Raw genomic sequence first — 19,348 nt, 5'->3', positions numbered from 1 at the left:
ATGTTCAGGTCACAGTGTGGAGGTAGATGTACTTCTGCTATGAGAGGAAATTGAGTGCCCTCCACACACACTCACAAACACACACACACACACTTACACACACACACACGCACACACACACTTACGAGCACACACAAAACAGACGGAGAAAAAGGAGAGACAGACGTTGTTGGTGCAAAGATTACCGCTGCAGATGTCTTTGATTTATTTTCTAATCAATGTTGTTTTACAAACTCCATATTTCTTTATCTTCAGATCATAAATTGGTCTTCATATTTAACCTCCATACCTGTTTGAGTTTATCCCTCACTGTGGAGAACAAAGAACTGAACGTATACCTGGCACCTGATCTGAATCATCTGATCCTTGAGTTTAAAAAGTCTCTCTATTTTGAACATACTGTTTTTTGTTCCTCTAATGCATTAAGTGTTAAGATACTAATCTGATAGTTTGGACTGGATCAGGTGAGCTAAAGGGATTGAGCTATGGAAGGCATTTTTGTTACCCACTTTGGGATCTCAGCAGCTGTTCCCATCCAAAGAATGAATCCTGATGAATTATTAAATCCCCTGACCTTTAATGCAAACATCATTTCAAAGTTTGGGTTGTCCCCAAGCTGCTAATTTCTAGGGATGGGCATTTCAAGCTAAAATACTATTCGATAATCATCGGCATCTATTGGAAGATTATTCAAATAATCACCCCTCCCACACACACACACACACACACACACACACACACACACACACATACACCTTTTATTAGACATTGTATTATACCAGGTAAAAATGTTTGAGAACCAGATCTCATTTACAAACATGACCTGACCAAGAGGCGCCAACAGGAACACACACACACACACACAGACATATAAACATAAATAGAACAAAGGTGGACAAGCAACAAGCAATGTGCACAAGGTGTATAAAAGTATGCATGTAAGTAAAGTCCGAAGTGATCAGCAGGAGCAACAGTCAACTAAAACCTGTTGAAGTTTTAGCTTGAAGGTTGTGAGTGCAGTCAAAGTTGAGAGTTTGAGGGTGTTTTGTAACGCCTGTCCCATGAACGTCTCGTTTGTGTGGCAGTCTCCTTAACCAGCAGCAGGACGAGGTGCTGCTAGTAGCGGGCGCTGTCAGCGTCTGTCTCAACCTTATGTCAGTGTTTGTGTGACGCAGCATGGCGTGTGTGTTTACATTTGACAGCCATGCTCAGTCTCTGGAAACACGTGTGTAGTAGCTGCGACCATAGACATAATAAAGAATAGACGCCGCATCGACCGCTACTACCTATTGGTGCTGACGAGCCGTGGGGCCGCCATCTTGGTCTGGTCACCTGCTCCACTCTATGTAATCTGTTTGGCAGGTGCAATTAAGTGTCAGTGCATTTAATCAATCAGAACTGGCTGAATACTAAACTGATTTTCATGCAGGTTGTGTTTCTGCAAACGTCATACATGTAGGGATGATACAGGACACATGGTTCGGCGTGTTTTCATATTCATAGTGGGATTAACAGTGATAGAATATTCTGATATGTGATATATGTGATGTATGAGAGGTATTTTGCAGCACAGTGCTCTGTCATCTTGAAGTCTCTGCTGCTTCAGTTTACATTTACAGGTAGGATCATGGAGAGGATGACCGGATCAAGGTGGCTAACATTCCTCTCTGCAGGTTAAAGTGTACACGCCTGTGCTGGTTACTCAAAGCTCCAGTCGAGTGCTTCTATACCAGTTTAACAAGACACATCCTGCATACAAATGTATCTTCATTTTTCAGATCAACATACTGACAACAACATGTCACGCTACCAGATTACATCTGTCCTCTGTGCTTGTTTACATCCTGTTTGCAGAGCATTAGAGCTTTATGATAGCAGCTATTAGCTGGAGCTGCTGCACGAGCTTAGACTCAACATGTGAGCAATAGTAAAAGTATTTATAACTACCTAGACCAACTGGTAATTCTGGAGGCCAGATGACTGCATCATAACGTTTCATACGGTGGCTTTTTATGTCAAATGAAATGAAAGGTGTGAGTATTTGTGTGGTGTGTGTTCAGGTTGTGTCATCAGTGGTGTGCATGTTGTGTCTCCAGTATCTGATTGAAGACAGATACTGGAGAGTGAGGCGCACAGGGAGAGGGGTTGTAATATTTGGTGACATGAGAACGCACACCTGGCTTTTAAAGGAGCTGAGAGACGACACTCAGGGTTCAAATCATGTAACATTCAAAGCACAGGCGGTATTAAAGGTTTCTCTTGCCTACACTGAAGTCATCCTCCAGCCTCGCAACCCTGAGAATGCAGAAGTGAAAAAGCCTCTGCATGTTTCTGTAGCCCACCTACTGGGAAATCATAGCTTCTACGAGGCGATTCCATTCGGCTCCTGCGGTGACATAACCACAGGAGTGATTTGCATAGGCATGCATGCAAAACTCACTCCCACTCCTCCAGTGATTCTTCTCCCTCCTACTCTGTTGTGGTTTCGCTTCGGTGTTGGAGAGTTGAGACGTCGAAGGTTAGAACCAGACATGCCAAGTCTGGACCAAAGAAAACTGTGGTTCAATTTTTGTTTGAACAACATGTCGGCTGCAGTTTGTGCTGATTTGTTTGTTAGTGTCGACCACTTCACCTCAGACTGCTCCATCGGTGAAGGCCAAACACATAAGGTTTCACCAGAATGTAAGAAAGCAGGAGTAACACTAAAATGTTAACACACAGCTCAGACTTCAACAGCTGCCGGCTCCTTCAGGGTCAGATTCTGGATTATAGGTGTAGTGTACTGGTGCAGGTTCTTCTGGAGCGCTCGCCATACTCATTTTGCCCCCTGTTCTGCACCTTCCCCCCTTTACAAGGTCCAGGTACAGGTACCTTTCTCCCCTTACAACATCCAGGCATCCAAATGCGACATCATCTCATACACGCTTCAATGCACTTACACCATGTCTTTAGACCAGGCAGTGTACCGTGGTGGGTTTAATGAGAGACACACACACACACACACACTCTCTCCATGAGCTCTATAAAGCTGCCATAAGCTGGGCGCTGAACGTCCAGCAGCTGAGCTGTAGACCGGACTAACTCTGGGAAGCTGTTTGAGTGTGAGAACGAGGACATTCTGACAAAAACCATGTATGCTGTGAAATGAAGCCGAGTGACAAATAGAGAAAGTATGATGGAGACGGAGAGTGATAAAAGGAGGGGGTACAGGGAATTAAAAATTGACAGGAAATAGACAGCTGAATGAAGTAGACAGAGAGTGGGATGGAAGGAGAAAGTCTCTGAGACAGACAGGCGGACAGGCTGTGACGGACAGATATCTAAAGAAGTCGATGGAGTGAATGAAAGACGGTGAATGAGAGAGAGATGGAGTGAATGGGAGAGAAGATAAGGGTGGAGGTGTGAGCTGGACCATGTAAAATCATTTTGTGCCAGATTTCCTTCAGTGTGCTGGCACGGAGCTGAAACTGAAATCGAACGGAGGGCGAAGGCAGCCAGACGGTGGTGTCTCCTGCTCTTTCTAATTGAATGTAACGTTGAATGCTATAGACAGAAGGTAACGCACTGTAATGGATCCTCTCAGGTCCAACACCTTCACAAGGTACCTGTGTGTCCAACTTCTTTAAGTGTTCTGATTGATCTGAGTCCAGAAAACTTAACGACATCGCCTTACCTCTGCCCTTCTCATGACTCTGTGTTTATGAAGCGCCAGATCAAAACCAAAACTGACATTTAAACAGGGAACAGTAACACACAATACTTGCAAGAAAACTTCCTTCCCTCACTGACAAAGGGCTGAGGAAAATAGGACAGACAAGCATAAAGGGAGACGTGCAGACTGCATGAATAATAAGCAGAAGATAATACAGACTTGTTCCAATATTCATGGTAGAAAAAGTGCAATAATAGCAACAACTGTAATAATGAAAGCATGACTGAGCATGAAAGTCCTTGGAGCTGGAGTCAGGGAGGTCCATGTTGAAATGAAGTGAGAGAGAGTTAAACTCCTGGGAAGACACAGAGGCAATAACGTACATTAACAGGAAATGAATGCAAACAAACGGACAGAAGTCCCTCAGAGGTTTAAACATATATCTGCATAATAAGAGAGAGCTGATGTAAGGCCGGCCTGACGTAAAGGAAACCTCAGAGCAGGGGTCTCAAACTAGGGATGCACTGATCCCACTTTTTAGGTCCAGATACTGATATCAATACCCGGGCTTTGATAACTGCTGATACTGATACTAGCCGATCCGATCCTGGTATTGATTTAACAATCTCTCTTCCTTAATGTGAGGATAGAATCATGTTTTGGTAACTTCAGGCTTTTCTGACTTGATGGTGAACTGTACCTGGGTTCCAAGTCCTAAACCAGAGGCTGGAATCCCTTAATTTCAAGGATCTGGAACAATTAAATCCAATAACCTGTCCGTGTTTTCACACTTTCAATCCATTAATAGAAGGTTTCTTCCTTCTTTGCAGTCGGCTACAGCTGACGTAAACCTCCTCCTTTGAGCTTCCATTATATTTTTCAGAGCGACTGCCATCCGTCAATCAATCAATCAATCAATCTTTATTTGTATAGCGCCAAATCACAACAAACGTTATCTCAAGACGCTTTTACAAACATAGGAGGTCTAGACCACTCTATGTCAAATTATGAACAGAGACCCAACACCAAGACAGGGTAAGACTCAGTCTGACCCCACCTTAATCCATCATGAGTATTGCACCTTGCAGTATTTAGCTAGTTACAGCGGAGAGGACAAACTTCCTTTAACAGGCAGAAACCTCCAGCAGGACCAGACTCATGTTAGACATCCATCCAAACATTAGTGCTGCACATGTTGCAGTTTTCCGGCGGAGTTGTTAGCAAAAGAAGCGTGACATGCACCTCAACTGCAGAGTCTCTGTAGTTATCCTCCATCATGCTCCACCAGGGAAAAATGCACAGACCGGCCAGCGCTGATGACGTAGGAGACGCACATAGCTGGTGTAAACACAGAAAAGCATAGATCTGAGATGAATAGATCTGCCATGTGGATCGGCACTATATATCGACCCCTTTGTCACGGATATCCAATCTAGCTTTTTGAGTCCGATCTAGCCGATATCCGATACCAGGATCGGGTCGGTGCATCCCTATCTCAAACTCAAATCACCTGAGGGCCACAGAGCATCCAGCCTTCTCACAAGGGGGGCCACAAAAAATAAGAATTAAAAACGTTCAACTGTTCGAACATCTGTATTTTTCAACATGATTTTACAGTCATGTTTGGCTTTTCCTGCCAGACACCTGAGAGCGCTTCTTCTTCTAAGACAGCTGGTCCACATGAGCTCTGAGGGAGGGGGCAGCTGAAAAGTCTGGACCTGTTCTTTGATTTATGAAAGTTCATTAGCTGAGCAGCTCGTTGTATCCGCTCATCTCCCTGGAACTTTGCAAACTGCTCCCCATGTTTGGTTAAATAATGCTGCTTGAGGTTATAATCCTGAAGCACAGCAGTTTCCTCTTTGCAGATGAGACAGGAGGCGTTCCCCTGAAACTCCACAAAGAAATAATCATTCTCCCACTTCTCCTGAAACACTCTGTGCTCGGCATCAACCTTTCTTTTGGCCTTTGAAAGAGACATCTCCATTAAACAACGCTGACAACGTTAGCAGCGTGCTAAATGTTTGATTTGCTCACGTGTTGCTCATGCTGCATTCATGGTCAACTCAGAAATCAGAAATTACTTTCCCAGCCACGATAGCGGACCGAGCCTTGAATGCAGCGGGCCAGATTTTACTATAAATTGATATCAAGTGGCGGGCCGTATTAGATGGTCTTTTGGGGCGTGTCTGGCCCGGGGGCCGGGAGTTTGAGACCTTTAAGGTGGAGAAGATGTCTGACTCCTGTTGATCTGCACATGAAACCTCAACATTGAACTCCAATGCTTCATATTTTTGCTTCCAAAGTTTTGCAACAAAAAGGAAGAAGCCAGCTTGTCATCCTCGCTGAGCGAACTCACAGACCGGTAGTGAACATACTGCATGTGAGCTGTCAGTGCGAGCTCACAGTCGTGTGTAACACCTTCAGAGTGTGGCCTGAGAGGAGGGAAGGAAACGGCTGAGTGTCTTTCTGCGCCGGGATGGACTCTGTTCTCAGTCACAGACACAAAAACAGGAGGAGGAATGATAGAAGGAGAGAAATGAAGTGATAGTAATTCATCACGAGAGATCTTTGAGTTGAAACGTGTTCCTGTGAAAGTGTAATTGATTGTTTTGTTTTGTTTACACTGCCTGTTACATGTCCTACGATCGGCTCCAACCGGAGGTCACGGTTTCCCTGCCAAGCGAACGAGCCGCATCAACATGAAAAATTATAGATGTAGAGCTGGAGGAGGAGAAAAGAGAAGAAGAAGAAAAAGAGAGGATTGAGTGATGGAAGAGATAGAAAAAGAGGAGGAGTGATATGGGTGTGCTGACTCACTCTGACCCTTCTCCCTGCTTCACCAGCAGCATCGTGGGTATTTATACATCGGCGTAGGCTGTTCAGCCCCCTTATATAAGCCCTTATACACACACACAAAAACACGCACACACACACACACACACAGAAGGGGAGGTGCCCTAGGTGAATGGCGTGTTTTGTTCAGATTATTGACTTTCTTCCTCTTACTTTCTCCTCTCTATCATCCGGCTCTTCTTCAGCTCCCTCTTTGAGTCGCTCACCTCACTCAGCTGGATGCTTCCTGTTCTCTGAGACCGTAGGAAGAGCACCAAACACAAACACAGGCAGCAGTCTGGCCCGCTCAGACCTCACTCCGCGCTGTTTTAACACCGTGCCAGCTCCTCTGCCGGGCGCTGGTCAGGGTGGAGATCTGATGGAGGAGACGGTTCTGTAGTCAACTCAGTGAACCCAGTCAGCCAGCCAACCAGTCGATACGCAGGTCTACGTGGAAACCAGGTTGTCATCTGTTGTCTCTCCGTTAGCAAGAAAACAGCTTATCAGGCGAGGCAGCGACTCAACCAGGGGACGTCTCTGTGAGTGAGACTGAGGATGATGTACTACTACAACTATAGATTAATAAATATGACTAACAAGAGAGCTCCATCACGCTGTGCACCCAACTGGCCTCTGAAAATAACAGTATCTAAATCTGGGACATCACTGTACAGTGTGTCACTGTATCTCACACACACACTCAGTCACACGCACACACACACTCACACGCACACACACACACTGACTGGCAACTTGTTAGATGGAAACAGATATGTACGACATTAGTGTTCTGCCAACATTTCATGAACACAATATCCTCGCAGAGAAAGGGAAGTAGAGTAGAGAGGGGTAGAGCAGCATGGTGCGTAACAGAGAAGCAGGGCGGTGTTGAGTAGAGACGGGTGGAGAAACGTAGAGTAGAAGAGAAGGGTGGAGTGGAAGAGAAGGGTGGAGTGGAAGAGAAGGGTGGAGTGACGTGATGGAAAGAAGAGCGATGAGTGCTACACTGAAGCTTCTGGTAGCGTGGAGTAGCTTAGAGAAGGGGTTCCCAAAGTGAGGGTCAGGATCCCCTGGGGGGTCGCAAGACACAAATGGGTCTTGAGATGTCTTCCAGATTGTTTTGTTTTCTAAAAATAGTACATTTTACCCATTATAGTAAAAAATATCAACAAAGATAGTAGCTAAACTTCAAATAAAACCTTGAAAATAGAAAATGTAACGAGTTTTCTGCCTTTCTTTGTTTCCAGATGACTCCTAAGTTTAGGGTTAGTGAACAGTTAATGATCTAAAGCATCAGCAGCAGCAGGTTCATTCATAACACACAGGAAACACAGACACATGCTCATATAGGTAGGGTCATTTTCTGCAGACCAGCTAAATGAAGACACATTAAATCACTTTGAGGGACAGTGGGGGTGGCAAGTCTTTGGCCCTATATTTTGGGGGTCACGGTCTGAAAAGTTTGGGAACCCCTGGCTTAGAGCAACCTAGCATAGCGTACAGTAGAATGCAGTGATGTGGTGTGGCTCGGAGTAAAGGTATGAAGCAGAGTTCAGGGTGAGGGAGTGATGCAGTTTGGCTTCTTGAGGAGTGGAGTACCATTAGCTTAGCTTAAAGTATGGATACAGTCGTCATAGTTGGGGGCGGGGCTTCCACATGTGGGAAATAAAATCGTACTCACTCATACTTTGCTATTTGAATGTTATCATGGAAGAGGTTTTAGTGCCCCAACAATCACAGTCAGGTATTTGTACCTTCAGGTTGAGACAAGACCCCTCCTCTCCATAAATACCAGCTCACCGTACATTATCTTGGTTTAGACCAATCAGAATCAAGCATCTTACACAGCTGGAAGATCAGTAAGAGAGCCGGGTATTAAAGATGAGGTAATAGTCACATGAACTCTTCGAATAATCATTCATGGTTCCCCTGAGACGATCATTAGAGTTACTGAAGTCCTGACTGCAGACACATGTTTGGATTTTGGATCCCACAGGGGACAGAGCTCGTCCTACCAGATGGCTCGCAGCCAAACACCCAAGTGATCCAGTTTATCACACATGAAGAGTAAAAATGCAGATTCGTTTTTTGCACAAAGGTGAAAGATTCATTATCAAAACAATCACCTCTTCACTTCCTGTCACCTGACTGATAAACGACTTATCAGTCCAGCTTCTTCACAGAACATGAATGTGATTTCCCCCTGCAGCTGTGTCTGAACATATAGGGCCCTACACTGCAGAGGGGGAATGCATGCATACTGTGCATGCTGTAACACGCTCTGTCCTGAGGAGAAAGCGTGAAAATCAAAGCTTTTGGGACCTCACCAGAACATGTAAACACTCGCATAGCTCTAATAATAGTCACAAACTGCCACTGAAGCACAAAGTCTCACCGGCTTCAGAGTAAAGTCGGTTTAATCTTCAGAAGCTGAAGAACAGGACGCTCTCAGGATCAGGACTGATGAGTGTGTTTTAAAGTGTTTGTGTGCAGCAGTCAAACTGTTGATGGTGAAAAGAGGAGCTCTCTGTTGGCCGGGGGATGATTCCTGAGGTGCTAACTGCTGTGTGTCGTGTAATTTAACACCCTGCCTGTGTTACAGGTAGACTCTACAGGTACACTACAAGACTGCCTACAGCTGCAGTAACATGAGCGCAGGTCACAGCTGCAGTTATGTAAGAGACGATCAGAGAGAGAGAGGACGGAGGAAGAAATGAGAATATGATTAAGACGTGGAGAAACTGCGTCTGTTTTCCGTATGTAGCATGTGTTTGTTTTCCATGGATATTTAATGTATACTATGAATAATAAAGACACACAGGCAGGGTGCCAGATACACCGCAGACAGACTGAGAGGAAAGTGCACAGAGGGCACCGACAGGGGCAGAGGGAAGCAGAGGAGGAAGAGCAGGTTTGTGAGAGATACAGACAGAGAGCACCTCCACGTGACCGACCATTTGATTCATGCAAACTGAAGAGATAGAGAGACGGCAGCACCTGCTCTGGGATGGAAAGTTGTCAGGTGGCTCACTGAACGAGATGTGGTTGAGGTTTAGGGAGGATCTGTCATGTTTTTCAGGCTCACTGGACCCCCAAGGGAACATTATGAAACACAATGCACAGGAGAGAGAGAGAAAGAAAGAGAGAGTGAGAGAGGGTGGGACGCAGAAAACAGGAAGAACAGGCATGCAGGCATTCACAGACGTATGACAGTAGCAGGAGTGTGTGAGGTGTGGTTCTTCAGCAACAGTACCTGCTTTTAAATGATTTTACAAAGAGTTTGTTTCAGTGGAACAGAAAGATGTCACAACGCTTCCTTTGCACGGATCATTCAGAGGCTCTGAGAGATCACCGCTCGGCTTCTGGATGCAACAAAATGTGCAGCATCTGGAATAAAAGCTGCAAAATGAGAGGCCGAGTGGAATCAAACTTTAATCAATCACTTGGTACTCACAAATATAGACTTTCCTCTCTCTTTTACTATTATTAAGAGAGTCTTAACTCTATCCACCAATGTGCAAACACTGAATAAGCTTCCTACCAATAAACAGACTTCATGCATTAAACTTTAAATACTATAAGTGTCCTTCTCGTACAGCCCAAGCCACATATCGAACCAGATATAGTTCCAGATCACATCTTGAGTTTCCTACCATTGAGATGAAGTGTGTGTTGACCACTGGGCAGATATGGAAGTGGTTGAGGGAGGGTGAGAAGTAGTTAATGGAAAAAATTGAGCGCCTCATCCATTTCTGCTGTGCTATATTTTTGTACAGGTGTGTTATTTTGTTTAGGGCCTAAGGGTCAAACCGAGTGCTGGAGAGCGTACCGTTCTATTTCTGTAATGGATACGTGAGTGTGTGCGTATGTGTGTGCGTGTGTGTGTGTGTGTGTGTGTGTGTGTGTGTGTGTGTGTGTGTGTGTGTGTGTGTGAGTGTGTGAGTGTGTTTGTGTGTGTGTTAGGGATTTAGCAGTTGCAATTCTCCAAAAGAGCAGCTGCCTTGAAGCAATATGTGCACACAGTGCTCACCATTTCTATCTCTACCTCCATCCCTGCACCTTCACGCTGTGTATTCAATCTGCAGTATCATTGGAATGAGTGGGTGGCTTGTGTGTGTGTATATGCGCGCGTGTTTCCATGTGTGTGTGTGTGTGATATCATCGCAGTGCGTGGGTGGTGTGACCAAAGAGAGGATATTGCGTGGGAGTGAAGTACCATTGAGGTGCACATGATTTTTGCGTGTGCATGTGTCTTTGTATTAATTATAACCTCTGTGATTGCAGCCGGTTCGACGGTGGAGGAGCATTAGTTAGAATATGAGAAAATAGCCGATCTTCAAATATGTAAATGAGACAGTAGAGAGCACTGATGTGATCATGATACTAAGAGCTGAGAGAAATATCTGAATTATTCCTCCTAAATCCCTCAGTGTTGATTTGGCTTCAGTCTGTCTTCAGATAGTGATGTATAAAATTATATTATTCTTCAAACACTTTTAAAGAAGCAGCCTGGATTGTTTGCCCTATATTCAGATGTTCATGATGAGACACAGATTCGGCAAGTACTGCCCCTGCCCCTGCTGATCAGACTGTTAAACATGTAAACATCCATCGTGAGTCTGATGACGGGTACCAGAGATCTGTTCAGAGATCTGTTCAGGGATCTGTCCAGAGATCCGTTCAGAGATCCGTTCAGAGATCTGTTCAGAGATCTGTTCAGAGATCCGTTCAGGGATCTGTTCAGAGATCTGTTCAGAGATCTGTTCAGAGCTCTGTTCATAGATCAGTTCATAGATCAGTTCAGAGATCTGTTCAGAGATTTGTTAAGAGACCTGCTAAGAGATCCATTCAGAGATCTGTTCAGGGATCCGTTCAGAGATCTGTTCAGAGATCTGTTCAGAGATCTGTTCAGAGATCTGTTCAGGGATCTGTTCAGAGATCTGTTCAGAGACCCATTCAGAGATCTGTTCAGGGATCCGTTCAGAGATCTGTTCAGAGATCTGTTCAGAGATCTGTTCAGGGATCCGTTCAGAGATCTGTTCAGAGACCCATTCAGAGATCCGTTCAGAAATCTGTTCAGAGATCTGTTCATAGATCAGTTCAGAGATCTGTTCAGACATCTGTTAAGAGATCCGTTCAGAGATCTGTTCAGGGATCTGTTAAGAGACCTGCTAAGAGATCTGTTCAGGGATCTGTTCAGACATCTGTTAAGAGATCCGTTCAGAGATCTGTTCAGAGATCCGTTCAGAGATCTGTTCAGGGATCTGTTCAGAGATCCGTTCAGAGATCTGTTCAGGGATCTGTTCAGACATCTGTTAAGAGATCCGTTCAGAGATCTGTTCAGAGATCTGTTCAGGGATCTGTTCAGGGATCTGTTCAGAGATCTGTTCAGAGATCCGTTCAGAGATCTGTTCAGGGATCCGTTCAGAGATCTGTTCAGAGATCTGTTCAGGGATCTGTTCAGGGATCTGTTCAGAGATCCGTTCAGAGATCTGTTCAGGGATCTGTTCAGAGATCCGTTCAGAGATCTGTTCAGGGATCTGTTCAGACATCTGTTAAGAGATCCGTTCAGAGATCTGTTCAGAGATCTGTTCAGGGATCTGTTCAGGGATCTGTTCAGAGATCTGTTTAGAGATCCGTTCAGAGATCCTTTCAGAGATCTGTTCAGAGATCTGTTCAGAGATCTGTTCAGAGACCCATTCAGAGATCTGTTCAGGGATCTGTCCAGAGATCTGTTCAGAGATCTGTTCAGTGATCTGTTCAGAGATCTGTTCAGAGACCCATTCAGAGATCTGTTCAGAGATCTGTTCAGGGATCTGTCCAGAGATCCGTTCAGAGATCTGTTCAGAGATCTGTTCAGAGATCTGTTCAGAGATCTGGAGCACAGCTGGAATAATTCAGACGTTTAAATAAAGATATGAAGAATACCTGATAAGTCATACATTTAAAATCAGGTGTAGGGCAAAATACTGACATGGTAACTCCTCCAGTATAATGATTGGATCACTAAAGCCTAAAATCTATATTTGAATTAAGAAACAAAATATGTTGTATGGTGTCACAGATTCATAACTTCTCATTGTGGGGTTAATAAATTGAATCCTACACTTGACCTTTGAGGGGCTGTTTGTAATAATAATAATTCATTTTATTTATAGGCGCCTTTCTGGACACCCAAGGTCACCTTACAACATAGCAATAATACAAGCAACACTAATACATTCATTAGAATAAAGAATACAATACTAGAAACATGAAAGGGGGAGGGGAAGTCATTCCACTCCCAGGGAGACGGATTAGAGTGAGTGAGCTTGGTGGAAAAGGTGAGTTTAGTTTAAGTATAGTAGCATAATGTATCAGACTGTTTCATACCACAGAGCACCGTATGAGGTCAGATCATTTTGTATCGTACTTCACTGGGTTGCATATTATCTTACTGTACCTTACAATCGTATCGTTTGTATCATAATGTATCGTATCATGTCAAATCGTATCGTTTCAATCATAAATTACCATACTGTACGATCGTATCATATTGTTTGTATTGTATTATTTGTATCGTATCGTACCTTACAACCGTATCGGATTTTTTGTAATTGTTTGTATCGTATCACATCGTATCATATGGTATCATGTCGTAGCCTAACTTAACGTAACGTATTGTATCATATGGTATCGTATCGTTTGCATTGTATCCTACTGTACCATATCTTACTGTATCGTATCATACCTTACAACCATATTGTATTGTTTGCTGGAATGAATTGTCCAACTCCATTCGATCTGCAGAGTCCCTCTCTACTTTCCAAAGACAGCTAAAGACCCAGCTCTTTAGGAAGCACTATGCACTTAGCTAGACTGTTCTCCACTGTTGTCCCCAGGAGCAGATCATGTCTTCCAGCTACAGTTGACTCACACTGTCCTGCTCTACTCTGGGACTCTGTGTTCAGGTCTGGAGTGACCCAGCACTTGGTACTTTGGTCATTATTGTGGTGATGTTAATTGTTGATGATGATAATGGAAGGTCTTAAATGGTTTGGTTCCTTCATTGTAGATGTTCCTTATTTACTTTGTGCATTGCCTTTACACTGCTTGGCAGTACCTGCACCCAAATGGACTTGAAGCTCTTTGTTCCTCTTACTGATCTTGTTTCCTCTTGTCTAGATCTTTGCTTGTGTTGTTCTTGTTCTCGTATGTACGTTGCTTTGGATAAAAGCGTCTGCTAAATGACATTGTAACATTGTTTGTATCATATAGCATTGCATCGTACCATATTGTATCGTACCTTAAAACCGCATCGTATTATTTGTATCGTTACGCGTTGTGTCATATCGTATCATATCGTTTCTATCGTACCTTACTGTACCGTACTGTTTGTATTGTATTGTATATGTATATAAGATAAGATAAGATAAGATAAGATATTACTTTATTGATCCCCCTGGGGGGAAATTCAGTTGTTACAGCAACCCAGACATAAGTACAATCAAGGAAGAAGTTTCAATAAGTACAAAATAAAAAATAAAAATAAAAAAAAAATAAAAACAAAATAACATAAAAATAAATAAAATAAAATAAAATAAAAATAAGTAAAATAAAATAGATAAATAAAGCTAGAATACAATTTAGATATATACAATGTTACAAATGGAATTTAAATTAAATAGCAGTAATTACAGGCAGTATTAAAAAATGTTTCAGTAGTGACACGTTGACATGGTGTGATTATGGTTAGTAATGACAAATTAAGCAATAAATAGAAGAATATTTGTATGTAATATGACCATGGGTTGTACTTAGAATAGTAATGTAATTTAACAAATATAATATAGCAAGATAATTATATAATACAGTATATTATACATTATAATGCCAGCAGCAGTCAAGAGAGAGTTCAGGATGGGATGATGGAGTGTGACAGACAGAGCAGGGATGTTATGGATCTGTTCATGGGGGGGGTGTCAGTGGTCAGCATGGTGCAGTCTGTGGCCTCCGTTACTGTTCAACAGTCTGATGGCGGTGGGCACAAAGGAGCGCCTGAAGCGTTCAATCTTGCACCGTGGTGGAATGATGCGCTGACTGAACGAGCTCCCCATCAGCCACAGCTCATCATGGAGAGGGTGAGAGGGGTTATCCAGGATGGCTTGCAGTTTGTCCATCAACCTCCTCTCAGCCACTGACTCCAGACTGTCCAGGGCCTTCTTTACCAGCTTGTTGAGCTTGCTGGCCTCACCCGTCTTGATACCTCCACCCCAGCACGCCACAGCAAAGAAGAGAGCACTGGCCACCACAGACTGATAGAAGGTCTTCAGGAGCCTGCTGCAGACACTGAAGGACCTGAGTCTCCTCAGGAAGAATAGTCTGCTCTGTCCCTTCCTGTAGATGGCATCAGTGTTGGTGGACCAGTCCAGTTTATTGTTTATTTGGACCCCAAGGTACTTGTATAGTTATACTAATAGGTCACTGTATTTATTTGGTGGTTAGTTAAAAAATATTTTTCAGTCCAAGGTAACATTTTACCTCAGCAGATAAAACCCTCAAATGTTCCTTTACTTTCATGTTAAAGAAAAGAAACAAATAGGAAGTTTAAAAATAGATCATCTTGAATTTTTTACTTTTATTTTACTTTGTTGTTTCAAATATTTTCTTACCACCACCAAAAATTCCAAAAGCGTTCATTTTCATTTCCCTAAACACAAAAAGGAAGCCGGTCCTCCTGAACGAGGAGCTGTAACCAGAAACTGTGATGCTTAAAAATGGCTTAATATTAAGCAGTCACCAAAATAGTTGGTGATTATGTTTTCTGCCAATCATCTGATTGATTCATTCATTAGAGAGCAGATTAAATGAGCCAAAGCTGAATAAGATGATTCAAACATGCTTTCAGTGCTCGCTCTGTAACCTGCTGCTAACCATCACAGTCTGTATCTCTCACTCAGACGTACACACTGTGTAAACATACAATCATGTGGACTGTGCGACTGTGTGTGTGTGTGTGTGTGAGAGGTATTTTTAGCCTTCCTGTTCGTCGTGCCTGTCAGTGGAGCTGACATTGATCGTTACAGAGCTGAAAAGTGCAGCCATGTTCTGCTTTTCATCTCATTTACATTCTCATGCTCCGGCCGCTCTCTCATCCTTCGTGTGTTCGTCATTTCTAACAAATCTGTGCCGACGGGGGAAACTCAACCTGCACTCTGCTGTTAATGCAGATTTTTTTAATTCCATTAGCATCAAACTTCATAAACATAAATATGAGGTTAGATTCTGCGTTGTTCTCTGCATATTTGGAAGCAGCTTTAATGCAGAGCGGCTGACAGTGAGTCAGGAGAGACAATAAGAGAGAGTGGGTGTTAAGACACAAGCAGCACCTCTCTGTACATTTATCACCACGAGAGCTTTTCAGAGGTTAAATAAGTGCTGCTTCAACAGCTCAGAGACAGAAAATAACTCTGCTTTATTCCAGCAGGCTGAAATGTCATCTTATTCTGCTTCACATTCTCCTGGAGGATTTTAAATTGTGCTTAAATGTTCAAAACTGAGCCCATAAAGTAAATTGATGGTTGTGATGTAAATAAGACTCTGACTGTGTTTGGAGACCTAAACACTTTGAGTGAATGTTCTCACCTCACAGAAAACTCAAAAGGAAGGGTTGGAGATTCTTACGTTTAATGTTTTGAGATTTTCCTGAGGCTGCTGTAAGTAATACTTTCTCCTCTCTCTCTCTCTCTCCACAGTGTGTTGTTTCGTGGTTCACAAACGCTGCCATGAGTTCGTCACTTTCCAGTGTCCGGGTGCTGATAAAGGGCCCGATTCAGATGTGAGTACAGAAACATTCCTGGTGTCTAACAGGCTGTCTGTGAACGAGAAGCAGAAAGATGTAGTAGTAAAAGAGTTTCCAGCTCTGATGCTCCCTTCACCTGTCAGAACGAGTGTTACGAGTGTTAGACGCCTCTGTTTCTTTCTCACCTCTGATTCGTCTTTTCCTGTCTCGACTGAAGAACTGAACCATCACACACTAACACACAGGAAGTGTTTATGTGTGCTGGAGTCCATGCTGTAAGAAAGTGAAGAATGTCGCGGACTTATCTGAAATCTAAAACTAGTCAGAACGCACCCAAAACATGGAGCTACATAACTTTGATCAACGAGTGAGACCAAGATCAAGAATCTCTCTACAGAATCACTGCTGTAGACTTTACACTTTGACATGTTGCAACAAAAACAACCCAATACAACCTTTGTTTGTCTTCTGTTGCTCAAAATGTCTTTCACATCACCATGGATGAGATGCAAAGGACAGAAAAAGTTGAAATGAATGTACACAGACGTTGTTTTTTGCTAGTTTCATTCAGTAAAATGGATGTCATATTATTTGTTTAGCTTTTATGAGCATGTAAATGTTTTGTGCTCCAATTGGTCAACCCAACAGTCTTAGCAAAGCACAACATGGACAACAAAAAACACAAGAAGTCAGTGATGTTTTACTGCGACACACTTCATTGGATCAAACAATGAAACATTGAGTAAGGCCGTCCTGAAGTTTCTACTTCCTCCTTGTTGGAAATTTAAATTCCAACTCAAGATAAGAACAGAAAAGAGTCAAACTGAGCACATCTTATTGAATGTGGTCAAACATGGGTGTGGCTAACAATAGCAGAGCTAGCACCACCAGCCTTCAGTCCTTCTTGCAGTTGAAATCCACATACCTGTGCTGGTTCCTCATTGCTCCAGGTGATGGAGGTATTACTAGTGTCCAGTCTAACCAGACGGTCTGCATACAACTTTATCTCCATTCTCTAAATCAGAACGACGCTGTGTGACATGCAGACTGTCAGCTGTGTGTGTTTACATCAGGGTGGTAGAGGGTTAAAGCATCATGATAGTAGCCATTTCATCCTTACAATAATAAAACTATGGATAACTAATTAGTTAGTCTGATGCTGATTAGCAAGGGTGACAACAATGAATCATATAGTCGACTTAATGCACACGTCCCTAATCCTGAGCCTGATGTTCGTTAACATTCCTGATGTAGTCCAACTCACTATATCTAAGATAAGGATACATGATGAAGTATGAACTTAGCATAAAAAGTTCTGATACACTTACTGTCCACACCAAACAGCAGATGTTCAAAGTTAAGGTATAATCGGTAGATATGGTGCTGCTGCCACTTTGCTGGTGGAGACCAAAACAGAGGTAAAAGGACAGTGCAGGCTGGACCTACATTTATTAGGCTGCACTTAAAAATATGCATCCAATTTAAACATTTTGAAAACTTTCTAAAATAGTAACCTTCTTATTTTCACTTTTATAGTTTTGAAGTACAATAAAAATCCAGCTAGCATACACGTACATCTGCTAAGCTAATCTGCTTAGCGATAGCACGTCACAATCAGGCTAAATGAAATGACTGGGATCAGAAGTCTTGTGTCTCTGTTAGTAATCCTCTTCATACCCTCTTCACTGTCTCGTCTGCTATAACAAGAAACCCCTGAGTGGTCCTTGTGTCCTAATCTCATCCACTTCATTAAGGAGCGCAGAAGAAGAAGAGTCTTCCTCTGACTTCTATGCAGAAAACGTGAGCGCATCCTCGACTCCGATTCATTAAGATGACAACATTAGTTGCTGTTCTTCTCTTAAGAGCCCTCTCAGGATGTCAACCTCATCCTCTCACCGGCCCCCGGGGTCTTTAGTTCCTCATCCATGCCCTTACTCCCTCTGGAGTGCACTTTGCCAGTCTGACAAGTACACTTAGTGCGTCGCCTCCAGAGGAAACACTGGTGTTCAGTGTTTGGCTCCTTCTTCTCACTGCTTCTCCAGTCAGGGCTGGAAGATGTCAAAGCTGAGCGCTCAGACGCTGTAAACTCTGATTTATAGGACGCACTTTTTAAAAAGTTTTTTCATGGCTTTATGAATTTATTTAGAGGATAGGACGGGGGATAGAAGAGGAGGAAACTGGAGGGAGAGGGAGGGGATGATGTACGTCTAAAGCCTGGACGTTCTGAGGACTAAGGCCTCTACACAATTTAACCGTGAAGCCAAACTAGAGCCCAATAAGAAGCACTTTGATTCTTTATTTCATCTAAGAAGTGAGCTGTGTCCGATACACTAATGCAACCAATTTACATGAGCTCATGTTTATATTTGTGCATTTAAAGAAAAGGAGGTGCGCTACTAAGGGGAGTAAACCATGTGGAGTTCTGCTTGACTCTCCTATGCTAGACTTCAAATTAGAGCTGGGCGATTTTGAAAGTGATGTCAAAACATGATGATACAGGCTGTATAGTGGTTGCAGTGGATAGCGCTGTTGCCTCACAGCTAGAAGGTTCCTGGTTTGAATCCCCGGCCGGGCAGGTTCCTTTCTGTGTGGAGTTTGCATGTTCTGCCTGTGCATGCGTGGGTTCTCTCCGGCTTCCTCCCACAGTCCAAAAACATGCTCACCAGGTTGATTGAACACTCTAAATTCCCCGTAGGTGTGAGTGTGTGTGTGTGAATGGTTGTCTGTCTCTGTGTTAGCCCTGTGATAGGTTAGTGACCTGTCCAGGGTGTACCCTGCCTCCCGCCGGAATCCAGCTGGGATAGGCTCCACCCCCCGTGACCCCTAAGGGGATAAGCGTTCAAGATGATGGATGGATCAGTCGATATCAATGATTATCACGTTAAATATCAAATCATTATTTCATTAAGATTTAAAGGCAGATTTTTGGTCCTGAGTGAAAGTTGAAGAAACCAGACAGTGTATTAGTTTGTATCTGGATTTAGTTTTCTGACAAGCCTCTTGAATCCATCATTTCTGACGGTGCTGACAGGATGTAGGTCTTTTGTGTAACACAAGATTTTTTTCCAGTGGTTGGGGGGTGT

The 19,348-nt window shown here is 43.2% G+C and overlaps 1 protein-coding gene across 1 annotated transcript in view; it reads left to right on the top strand.

Moving 5' to 3' along the window:
* The window catches only part of LOC117832229 (protein kinase C beta type-like), a 95,950-nt gene that overhangs the window by 23,754 nt on the left and 52,848 nt on the right, over window positions 1–19,348 (top strand). The window contains exon 3 of the mRNA XM_034711275.1: window positions 16,219–16,301. Coding sequence (XP_034567166.1) covers window positions 16,219–16,301 — 83 coding nt within the window. The remainder of the gene's footprint in view (window positions 1–16,218; window positions 16,302–19,348) is intronic.

Source organism: Notolabrus celidotus, chromosome 20 (genome assembly GCF_009762535.1).
Source record: "Notolabrus celidotus isolate fNotCel1 chromosome 20, fNotCel1.pri, whole genome shotgun sequence".
NCBI classification, from domain to species: Eukaryota; Metazoa; Chordata; class Actinopteri; order Labriformes; family Labridae; genus Notolabrus; species Notolabrus celidotus.
This window is presented reverse-complemented; position numbering and strand designations above follow the sequence as displayed.